Source organism: Prionailurus viverrinus, chromosome B2, assembly GCF_022837055.1.
Source record: "Prionailurus viverrinus isolate Anna chromosome B2, UM_Priviv_1.0, whole genome shotgun sequence".
NCBI classification, from domain to species: Eukaryota; Metazoa; Chordata; class Mammalia; order Carnivora; family Felidae; genus Prionailurus; species Prionailurus viverrinus.
This window is the reverse complement of record NC_062565.1, coordinates 130,452,397-130,464,489: the sequence shown is the minus strand read 5'-3', so window position 1 is coordinate 130,464,489 and position 12,093 is coordinate 130,452,397. Positions and strand designations below refer to the sequence as shown.

Sequence of the window (12,093 nt, the reverse complement as noted above, 5' to 3'; positions counted from 1 at the left end):
AGACAGAGAGATTGTAGGTGTAGAGGCCCTGAGGCCAGAGCATTTTTGGCTTCTTGGATTAGTATCAAAGTGGGTAGAACAGAATGGGGGGTGGGGGGAGAGCAATGGATGGATGGGTGATGGAGCTAGGGTTGGAGAATGGAGCACGTAGGGCCTTGGTGGTCATGATAGCTTTAAAAGTTTACTCTGATTGAGAAAGGAAGACATTGAAGAATTTGTAGTAGAGGAGTGACCTGATACGGCTTTTTTTTTTTTTTTTTTTAATTTGCTATTGTGTTGACCAGTTAGGGGGAGAGGATGGAAGAAGGCCGACCAGTTAGGAAACCATGCGTGTTAATTTTATCTGTCAATTCCACTAGGCAATGGGGTGCCCAGGTATTGGGTAAAGATTATTCTGGATGTGTCTGTAAGAGTGTTTTAGATGAGATTAACATTTGAATCTATAGAATGAGTAAAGCAGATTGCCCACCCTAATATGGGTGGGTGTCATCCAATCTGTTGAAGGCCTGAATGGAACAGCAGGCTGGGTAAGGGAGAATTGATCCTCTCTAGGCCTGTCTTTGAGCTTGGATATCAACTTTTTCCTGCCTTCAGACTTGGCCTCAAACTGGAAGTTATACCATTTGCTTTCCTGCTTTTCAGGCCTTCGGACTCAGACTGGAATTATACCACCAACTTTCCTGGGTCCCCATCTTGCCTACTGCAGATCTTGGAAGTTCTCAGCCTCTGTAATGTTTCATATATATATTTGCATACAGTTCTGTTTCACTGGACAACCCTGACTGATAAAAAACCATAGCAGTAGAGCTGGTAAGAAGTGGGCAGGTTCTGGGTATATTCCCAAAGAGAATCTGACACGACTGGTTGATTAATTGGGTGCAGGACATGAGAGAGTAAAAGAAGTGAGTTAAGGTTTTTACTCAGAGCAATTAGAAGAAAAGAGGTTCCTTACACTAACCAGGAAGACTGCTTGAGCAGGAAGTCCTGGGGTGGGGGGAGGAGAGGGGAGATTGCTGGGAATGAAGAGTTACATTTTGGACACTTTAAGTTTGAGTTGTCAAGAAGGCATTTGGATAGATGTGTCTGGGATGATGATATCAATTGGGAAGTCTTCAGTGTATCGGTGGTGTGCAGGTAGAATTTAGATGTCTGCAGTCTGAGCCATGGGGCACTCCAAAGGTCAGGGATCAAGGAGGATGAAGAATCAAAAAAAGGAGAATGAAAAGGCATAATCAGTGATACAGGAGGTAGACTAACAAAGAATGGTGCTCCAGAAGCCACGTGAAATAAAGCAATGTTTCAAGAACGAGCAAACTCTATCAAACACTGCTAAAGTCGGTAAAATTAGAACTGAAAACTGAGCGATGGGCTTGGCCATGTGGAGGTCAATGCACACTTGATAAGAAGGATTTGGGTGGTGTGTAGTTATCAACGCATGTCTGGATTGGGCTCAGAGAGAATAAAAAAAAGTGTAAATGGAGACAGAAAAAAAGAGGCAAAGGCTGGAAGGAAATATAAGGTCAAGACGGAGAGTTTTATTTTTAATTAGAAGATACACCGGTTTGTATGCTCATGGACATAAGCCAAAAAAGAAGGAACAAGTGATGATGCGGGAGACAAAAGATCATTACTGAAGCAATGTTCTTGAGCAGATGACCAACGATGGAATCCAATGCACATGCAATGTTGGGGTTAAATTGGAGAAGATAGAATTTTTTTCTGATTGCAGGAGGAGAGGCAGAATATATGGGCACAGATGCTGGTGAATGTGGAGGCAGGAATATGTTTTCTCAGTGAAGCGGCAAAGTTATCGGTGGAGAGTGAGGAGTAGAGATGGAAGTTTGAGAAGAGGGTAGTCAGCTTGAAACATCATCCAGGGGTGTGAGAGAGTAAATGAACTTTGAAAATATAGTAACATTGCTGGATAACAATAGGGTCCATTTGAAGTCACAGATCATGGATATAAAGGGAGACCAGTCAGAATAGTTACGTGTTCTGACCAGTCTCATTTGCCTACTTGGGTACAAATAATGCTAGGCAGAGGTCTAGATACAAGCAGAGTTTAGTGTTGGCCAGCTGAATAGGATGGAGGAGAGAGGGACAAGAGCATGGAGCATCTATGCAAGAGAATAATTATAAGGAAGGACCGTTGCATTTAAACCAAGGAGGGAGAGAAGAGAGGACATGAATGATGGTGTTGAGGCAAAGTGGAAAGGTGTTAGGTTAATGGATTGGACGTTCCAGGTGTCAAGAAGTTGTGCAGTGAGGGGGTTAGAAAGATTCAGTTGAAAAATGCAAGTTGGTTATGAGGGAGTGGTATCTTTGAGACTTAGATTATGAAGGGATGAAGATATTGGTAATGACAAAGTCTAGACTGACCTGGCTTTTCTGCAGCTGATGTGCCCACCTCCTTCTAGGCTTCCAGGTAGGTCTCCTATGTTTTATACATTTTTTCTGGAAAGTTTGGCTCTCATCTCCAGTCTGAACTATGAATATGGATGAGGACTCTAGGGTAAATCCAGATAAAGCAGGAAAAGCACTTGGAGAAAGGCATAGCTGCCTCATGATGCCTTGTCTTCTGTATACACTATCTCATACCCTACTGCCATCCCAAATTTGAAGCGCTCATAAACCCATTGAATCTCAGGATTGGAAGGACATCTAGCCCCGCTACCCCCTCAGATGCAACTCCTCCATAGCCCTCAGCTAAATAAACATTTTTTTATCCCCACACCATTTACCTATCACCAGCCACCGTTTCTCTTTGCCACGCTAGTTTGTAAACTCCTTGAGGACATATGTTTCACCTATCTTTTTTGTGTGTGTGATAAAATATATGTGACTTAAAATTTACTATTGTAACCATTTGAAAGTGCAAAGTTCAGGGGCGCCTGGGTGGCTCAGTCGGTTGAGCGTCCGACTTCAGCTCAGGTCACGATCTCGCAGTCCGTGAGTTCGAGCCCCGTGTCAGGCTCTGGGCTGATGGCTCAGAGCCTGGAGCTTGTTTCTGATTCTGTGTCTCCCTCTCTCTCTGCCCCTCCCCCGTTAATGCTCTGTCTCTCTCTGTCTCAAAAATAAATAAAACGTCAAAAAAAATTTAATAAAAAAAAAATAAATAAAGTGCAAAGTTCAGTTGCATGGGTACATTCACACTGTTGTGTGACCATCACCATCCATTTCCAGAAAATTTTATCTACCCGAACTAACAACTCTGCGCCCATTAAACACTAATTCTCCATCCCCCCCCTCTCTGCAGCCCCTGGCAACCATCATTCTACCTACTGTGTGCATCATTTTGACTACTCTAGATACATCATATAAGTGAAATGGCACAATCTTTGTTCCTTTGTAACTAGCTGGCTTGTTTCACTCAGCATAATGGTCAGGATTTATCTACGTTACAACATGTGTCAGAATCTTTTTCCTTTTTCTAAAAAAATATTTACTTATTTTAAGGGGGGAGGTGCAGAGAGAGAGAGAGAGAGAGAGAGAGAGAGAGAGAATCCCAAGCAGGCTCCATCCTGTCAGCGCAGAGCCAAATGCAGGGTTCAATCTCACAAACCGTGAGATCATGACCTGAGCTGAAGTCAAGAGTCAGATCTTAACTGACTGAGCCACCCAGGTGACCCAAATCTTTTTCCTTTTAAAGGCTGAATGCTATTTCTTTTTCAGTCTTTTGTTTCATTTTTCTGGAGTCCATACCCAGAAGTGGAGTTGCTGGATCATGTCATTCTCTGTGTAATTTTTTGCGCTATCCTCACACCATTTTTCACAGGAGCTGCACTAGTTTACATTCATAACCAGCAATGCACAAGGGTTCTGATTTCTGCATCTCCTTGCCAACACTTGTTATCTTCTTAAACCTCTTTGATTTCCTCTCTATGGAAATTCCTCTCTATGCTGCTAGGCACATGATGGTGTATGAGTAAATGAACAGCTGTTGTTAGCCCTGTCAAAAAAGGAAATGAGGTTAAATGAATCAGCAAGCCCCATCTTGCACATCTTGTTCTAGATCTTCACTGTCCATTATTGTAGCCACATGTAGCTATTTAAATTTAAATAATTAAGATGAAGCAAAATTTCAAATTCAGTTCCTTAGTCTCAGTGACATTTTCAGTGCATAAGAGCCACCGTAACTAATGCTTATTAGTGCCCACTGCATTGGACTGTGCAGAGTAGGAAATTAGCATGATTGCAGATGGTTCTTTGGTTACTATATTGAGCAGTGCTTTCCAGATCCTGCTAGCACCCTGTGCTTTGTCTCACAATTCATATTTGGATCAGCTTTTCCAGAATTGGACACCTTAAAATTCAAGATAAAGGTCTTTCTTTTGGAAGGGAGGGACTATGCTGCCTAAAAAGTCTGTGGCCCCTTACTACGTAAATGGCTGCTATGCAAAGTCTCAGATTTTTATGTTTTAATATTATATTTGGACTTTCAGTGATCACATGGTTCTGTCCCTCTTGATTATCTTTATGAACACAGATATACTAAACTATTTAAATCTTTCTCTATGTGATTCAAAACTGTTCTCTACTGAACCATTGGTTTAATAAAATATTCTTAGATTCAGAATGGAGATTATGTCTCCATTTAATACTTTGCCAGTTTACTACTTTTTACCCAAAACTTAACACAATAATTAGAGACTGTCAGTAAATATTTGTTGAAAGATGAGTGAATGAATGACACAAGTGAGCACTGAGCTGAACTTTGGAGCTCAGGGCACTAAGATGACATTTTAGAGGGTGGCACCCAGGCATAATGAGATTTAGGAGATCTAGCTTTGTTTGTTTGTTTGTTTGTTTGTTTGTTTGTTTTTAACAAAACATGGATTTTAAGCTACGGTCTTTTCTTCCATTGTTCAATAAGTAGCTTAAAATTTAATTCCTGTAAGGATCTTGTGCAGTGCATGTTTATAAAGCTTCAACTCTTTTATAAGCACTCACCACCAATAAATATAATAACAAGAAAAAATAAATTCTAGATTTTTATAATGTCAACATGTATGCAGGCATCTTCTGTTTGCCCCTTCACGTCTACTTTCTACCTCTCACCATCCTACGCTCTACCCTGGGTGGTTGATCTCTATGGGCTATTGCAATAGTTTCCTCTACCCTTTAACTTCTCTTGGGCTTGGCCAATAGGGAGATCTAGCAGGAAAGCAGAAGCAGCCAGATGGGGTCCAGGAATTTATTTGAAACAGAAGGGCTCTCTGTGTTCTCCACAGGTCACTCTTCTTCTAAAGTGGTCTGTTCTACATGATTCCCTCTCCTTCCTGGTTCTGAATATCTCTCCCTACTCGTGATTCTCAGACCTGGGGTATCACATATAGAATACATATAGTTTCCACTCTGCCTATGCCTTTAAATATTACCTTTCTTTATAAACCTTCACGGAATTATTCTAACTTGAATGTGCCATCTGTTTCCCGATGGGACCCTGATACAGCATCCTTTATCAGTAGCTAGACCACAGTGTCCAAATCCCTGCTCTGAAAATTTTATACCTACAGTCCTAAAATATTCCCTGATAATTTTAGCATCTTCTTATATCAGTGCACTGGTTAGCTTTATGAAGAAATCATGTTATATGTCATATAATATACATTTTTCTCCAGCACACTCAGATTAGAAAAATACTGATTCATACGCAAATCTTTTTGCATTTATCTTCTCTACATAAAATATTATTTATGGAAATACATATAAATAAGACTATAAAACAAGTCGGTTAATTTTTAAGATATTAAATATTTTAATATCTAATAAGCTTTAAATTACTTCTTGATATGGGAGAAAATCTATACCTCAGTACTACAAACCAGCTATCATTACTCAATATACACAGCTTACTGGAGTTTCTAACCCCTCCCTCTACACCGAATAATGGTGCCTGCCAAAAATTCATGTTGTAATCCAATCCCCAACGTGATGGTGTTAGGAAGGAGGACCTTGGGAGGTGATTAGGTCATGAGGATGGAGCCCTCAAGAATCAGATTCATGTTCTTATAAAAGTGGTCCCACGGAGCTCTCTTGCCCCTTCGGTCATGTGAGAATGCAACAAGTAGACGGCCATCTATGAACCAGGAAGCAGGCTCTCACCAGACACCAAATCTGTTGGCACCTTGATCTTAGACTTCCCAGTCTCCAGAACTGTGACAAATCAATTTCTGCTATTGATAAGCCATAAAGTCTAGAGTATTTTTCGTATATAGCATAAAGCTTACATGGACTAAGATACCCTTTGAAGCTCAGTGTTTAACTGTACAATTACTAGCAGACATCAGCTCACTTAAAAATATGTAAACCCCATAATGCTAATACCTATATTAAAGTTAACTGATACTTATTCATCAGTTGCAGTGTGCCAAGCACTATGCTAACATTTTCATATATTATCTTGTTTAATTTTCATCACAAATTGATGAAGTGTGTACAACCCAACCCCATTTGACAGGGGAAGAATGAGCCTTAAAGTCTCCTGTCCACTGTCACAGCACCAGCAAGCAAAGGACCCTAGATTCAAATCCTGGTGTCCAACACAAAAGTTCATGCTCTTAACCACCAATAAAGAATCCAAGAACAACATCAAAGACCACAGAAGAACCGAAAAATAAGGACTATCCAAAACAAAGGATTTCTCTTATCCTATTACCTACCCTCAAAGAGCAATGTCTAAATCTATATAAGCTTAGAAAACTTACAAAAAAAAAATAAAAGAATGCAACAGATAACTCATAGAAAAGTAAATTTCTTATTGTCTAGTAAGCTTATTTTTCTGTGCATGGTATATAGGAGGGGTAGAAAATTAGTAGTGAAATTGTACTATTTTGGTATTAGCTAAATCTTATTCCTGCCTACAATTCGTGAAATGACATAGTTGTATTGTTTATTTTAACCCAAATTGCAATTATGTGAAAATTTTCCTCTGATACATTGCTATACTTGCAAGAGGCTTGAAGGTGAGCATGTACTGGCTGCTTTATTCATACAAATAGAACATTCTCTGTGAAAGAGAAGGGACTAAAAAATACTAGGTGTAGAGATAGTATAATTGATCTGCTTAATGACACTAAATGGTTTTTTTCTCAACTGTGATTTTGCATAACAAGTTACAAAACTATTTTAAGATGAGACTGTTACTCAATACTCACTTCTGGTAAACCCCTTTTTACACCATCCTCCTATCCTGAGGAACTGATAAAAGTGAAACAGAAAAGCATAAACAGAATGTAGCAAATGAGCCATGCCTTTTATAGGTAATAGTTTAGTCGTAAGCCTTTAAATATTGGTTTTTGAATTTGAATAATTAAATTTGTTCTCAACAAGCATGATTCTCACAAATAGACTAAACATGTTTATAATCCATATTTTGTTCATTTAGATGAATTTGTACCATCCATTTAGAAACTATGTATGTCTACACCAAAAAGCCTTACTCTGGGGCTGAGACATGGTTTTCTTCTCTTTTTCTTCATCCATTTCATCCTCTTCTTGCAGTTCCACGACTTTGTTTTACTTTTCCCTTCAACACACTCTTCAGGTAGACTGAGTCCTTCCTCAAAGATGGTTTATAGTTTCTGTGAGTGCACGGACCACAGCCAGCATCCTTCCGTGACCCTAAAGAAAATTTGAAAGTACAATCTTGGCACCACAAAAAAACAAACATGTTTCAAATGATGAACATGTCTTAAAGATGAACATACCAAAAGTGACACTGTGAAAACAGATCAAAGTCTCAGGTGTAAATTCACAGGTTCAGTGGACAGACTTCTTGCAGGTATCTACTCTTGGGATGGTGATCTTGTTGACGAGAACTTGGGGAAGCTGATCGATGTTCCTCTCAGTCCGTAGTTCCTTACCTTACTTATGTGCCCCGAGCATGAGTAGGAATCTTTGGTAGGAGCTGACATGGCCTTGCATCACTAACTCTCAGTGTTGAAAGCAGGCCACTCTAGCTGATTTCCTTAAACCCTATTTTCTACAAGTTGGTGATGGACAAAGTTGAATTATGAAACAGGAACTATTGCCACAATTCTACATCCCTAGTCACAAAGAAACATTTACAAAACGTTTAATGCCCTCATGCCAATAGGAATCCATAACTGATTACAATGCAAATGTGAGTGCTGCATATAATCTATTCATGCCCTATTTCTTTCAGGGCCCCAGGACATCATCTCTCCAACTTCAGTAGTGAGTAGACCCCTTTTCAAGGAAAAATAATGTATGATACCCAGTGTTGACAAATTACCTGAATATGACATATATTCAAGTATATGTAACTTACATAAACATGGTATAAATTCCTTATGGTTACAGCCTCATTAGGAAACTGTAAAATTTAAGCAAATCATATGCAGAATTTAAGAAACAAATGAACAAAGGACAAAAAAGAGAGAGACAAACCAAGAAAGAAACTCTTAACTATAGAGAACAAACTGATGGTTACCAGAGGTGGCGGGGGGGGGGGGGGGGGGGAGGATAGTTGAAATAGGTGAAGGGGATTAAGAGTACACTTACCATGATGGGCCCTGAGTAATATATAGCATTGTTGAATCACTATACTATAGTGCACCTGAAACTAATATAACACTGTATGTTAACTATACTGGAATTCAAATTAAAAACTTTTAAAAATTGAACAAATCTACATGTTAAAAGTATAAACTTAATATTAAAATAAGCAGCATTGACTTATGTTGTTTTGATGAAGCAAAAAAGTTATATTCTCTTAACAAATTTCAATTATATAAATTTAGTGTTATCAATTATAGTCACAATGTTTTACATTAAATCTTCAAACCTTATGCATCTCATAGCTGAAAGCTTGTACTTTTTTACCAACCTCTCCCTATTTCTCTCAACCCCCAGCCCTCGGCAACCACGATTCTGCTTTCTCTTTCTACTCTTTCTATGAGTTTGACTTTTTTTTTTTTTTTTTTAAGTTTCCATGTATAAGTGGTACCATGAAGTATTTGCCTTTCTCCGTCTGGCTTATTTAATTTTGCATAATGTTCACAAGGTCCATCCACATTGTAGCAAATGGTAACATTTCCTTCTTTCTCATGGCCCAATAATATCCCATTGTATCTGTATAACACATCTTCTTTCCCCATTCATCCATTGATAGGCACTTTGGTTGTTTCTAACATTTATTTATTTTTGAGACAGAGAGTGCGAGAGGGAGAGGGAGAGGGGCAGAGAGAGAAGGAGACACAGAATCTGAAGCAGACTTCAGGCTCTGAGCTGTCAGCACAGAGCTGGACACAGGGCTCGAACCTACAAACTGTGAGATCATGACCTGAGCCAAAGTCGGATGCTTACCCGACTGAGCCACACAGGTGTCCCTTAGTTGTTTCTATAGCTTGGCCACTGTGAATAATGCTGCAAGGAACATGGGAGTGCAGATATCTCTTCATTATTCCATTTTCATTTCCTTTGGATTTATACCCAGAAGTGGAATTGCTAGATCATATGGTAGTTCTATTTTCAATTTTTTGAAGAATTTTCATACTATTTTCCATAGAGGGTGAACCAACTTACACTCCCACCAACAATGCACAAGGGGTCCCCTTTTTGCATATCCTTTTCAACTTGTTATCTCTTATCTTTTTGATGGTAGCCACTCTAACAGGTGTAAGGTGATAACTCGTACTTTTGATTTGTATTTCCCTGATAATTAGTGATGTTGAACACCTTTTCATATGTTGGTCATTTGTATCTCTTCTTTGGAGAAATGTCTGTTCAGTACCTCTGCCCATTTTTAAAATGTTTTGTTTTGTTTTGTTTTGTTTTGTTTTTGATATTGAGTTGTATGAGTCATTTATATGCTTTGGATATTAACCCCTTATAATATATATGATTTGTAAATATGTTCTCCCATTTGGTAGGTTGCCTTTTTATTTTGTTGATAATTTCCTGTGCAAAATCTTTTTATTTGATGTCATTTCACTTGTTTATTTTTGCTTTTATTATGTTTGCTTTTGGTGTCAAATCCAAAAAAAAAAAAAAAATCATTGCCAAGAGTGATGTCAAGGAGCTTATCCCCTGTTTTCTTCAAAGGAGTTTTATGGTTTCAGGTCTTTCATTCAAGTACTTTGACTTGGTTTTTTGTATGATGTGAGACAGAGGAGAGTTTCATTCTTTTACATTTGGCTGGCCAGTTTCTCCAACACCATGTATGGAAGAGACTAGCCTTTTTCCATTGTATATTCTTGGCTATTTTATGGAAAATTAGTTGACCGCATATGCATGGGTTTATTTCTGGGCTCTCTATTATGTTGCATTGATTTATGTGTCTCTATTTATGCCAATATCATACTATTTCTGTGAAAAATGCCACTGGAATTTTGGTTGTATTGAATCCCTGTCAAACTGCTTCCGGTAGTATGGATATTTTAACAATATTAATTTTTCTAATCCATGAACACATATTATCTTTCCATTTATTTTTGTCTTCTTCAATTTCTTTCATCAATGTCTTATAGTTCTCAGTGTATAGATCTTTCTCCTCATTGATTAAATTTATTCCTCAAAAATCACTCATTTTGATGTAATTGTAAGTGGATTGTTTACTTAATTTCTCTTACTGGCAGTTCATTGTCAAGATGTAGGAACGCAACTGATTTTTGTGTATTGATTTTGTATCCTTCAACTTTACTGAATTTTTAAATTAGCTCTAACAATTTCTGGTGGAGTTTTTAGGATTTTCTATCTATTATATGTAATCTGCAAGTAGAAAAAGTTTTATTTCTACCTTTCTATTTGGATGGCTTTTATTTCTTTTTCCCACCTAATTGCTGTGGCTAAAGCTTCTAGTGCCATGTTGAATAAAAGTGACAAGAGTAGGCATCCTTGTCTTGTTCCTGATCTTATAAGAAAAGCTTTCTGGGGCGCCTGGGTGGCGCAGTCGGTTAAGCGTCCGACTTCAGCCAGGTCACGATCTCGCGGTCCGTGAGTTCGAGCCCCGCGTCAGGCTCTGGGCTGATAGCTCAGAGCCTGGAGCCTGTTTCTGATTCTGTGTCTCCCTCTCTCTCTGCCCCTCCCCCGTTCATGTTCTGTCTCTCTCTGTCCCAAAAAAAATAAATAAACGTTGAAAAAAAAAAAATTTAAAAAAAAAAAAAAAGAAAAGCTTTCAGCTCTACACCATTGAGCCTGATGACAACTATGGGCTTGTCATATGTAGCCTTTATTATGTTAAGGTATGTTCACTCTGTACTCAGGTTGTTATGAGATTTTATCATGAATCAATGTTAAACCTTGTCAAACGCTTTTTCTGCGTCTATTGAGGTGATTGTAAGATTTTTATCCTTCACTTTCTTAATGTGGTGTATCACGTTGATTAATTTGGAGATGTTTTATCATTCTTGCATCCCTGAAATAAATTGCACTTGATCATGGTATGCCATCTTTTTTATATATTGTTGAATTCAGTTTGCTAATATTTTGTTGAGGATTTTTCATCTATGTTCATCAGTATGGCCTGTAATTTTTTTTTTTTCTTGTAGTTGTCCTTAATTGGATTTGGTATCAGGGTAATGCCAACTTTGTAAAATGGTTTGGAAGTGTTCTGTGCTCTTCTATTTTTTTTTTTTTTTTTGGAATAGTTTGAAAAGGATTGGTACTCAGTTTTAAAATATTTGGTAGAATTTCATCAGTGAAGCCACTTGGTCCTAGACTTTTGTTTATTGGGAGGGCTTTTATTACTGATTTAATCACCTTATTTGTAATGGGTCTATTCAGATTTTGTATTTCTTCATGACTTAGGCTTAGGAGGTTGTATGTTTCTAGGAAATTTCTTTTTCTTCTAGGTTGGCAATTTGTTAGCATATAATTATTCATCTTAGTTTCTCATGATCCTTTGTATTTCTGTGATATCAGTTATAATGTCTCTTTCATTTCTAACTTTGAGTCTTCTCTGTCTCTTTTTTTCTTGGTAATCCTAGATAAAGGTTTATCAATTTTGTTTGCTTTTTCCAAAAAAACCCTCCCCTTAGTTTCATTGATCTTTTTAATTGTCTTTATAGTCTCTACTCCCTTTATTTCCACTCTCATCTTTGTTATTTCTCTCCTTCTGCTAACTTTATG

General features: G+C 38.1%; 1 protein-coding gene across 1 annotated transcript in view; it reads right to left on the bottom strand.

Annotated features, from left to right (window-relative positions):
- STX11 (syntaxin 11) overlaps positions 1 to 7,927 on the bottom strand; it is a 46,913-nt gene extending 38,986 nt beyond the window's left edge. Inside the window, exons 1-2 of the mRNA XM_047859317.1 lie at positions 7,710 to 7,927; positions 7,443 to 7,623 (exon numbers count right to left, since the gene is read on the bottom strand). Coding sequence (XP_047715273.1) covers positions 7,443 to 7,485 — 43 coding nt within the window. The 5' untranslated portion in view covers positions 7,486 to 7,623; positions 7,710 to 7,927. The remainder of the gene's footprint in view (positions 1 to 7,442; positions 7,624 to 7,709) is intronic.
- Positions 7,928 to 12,093: the final 4,166 nt, after the last annotated feature.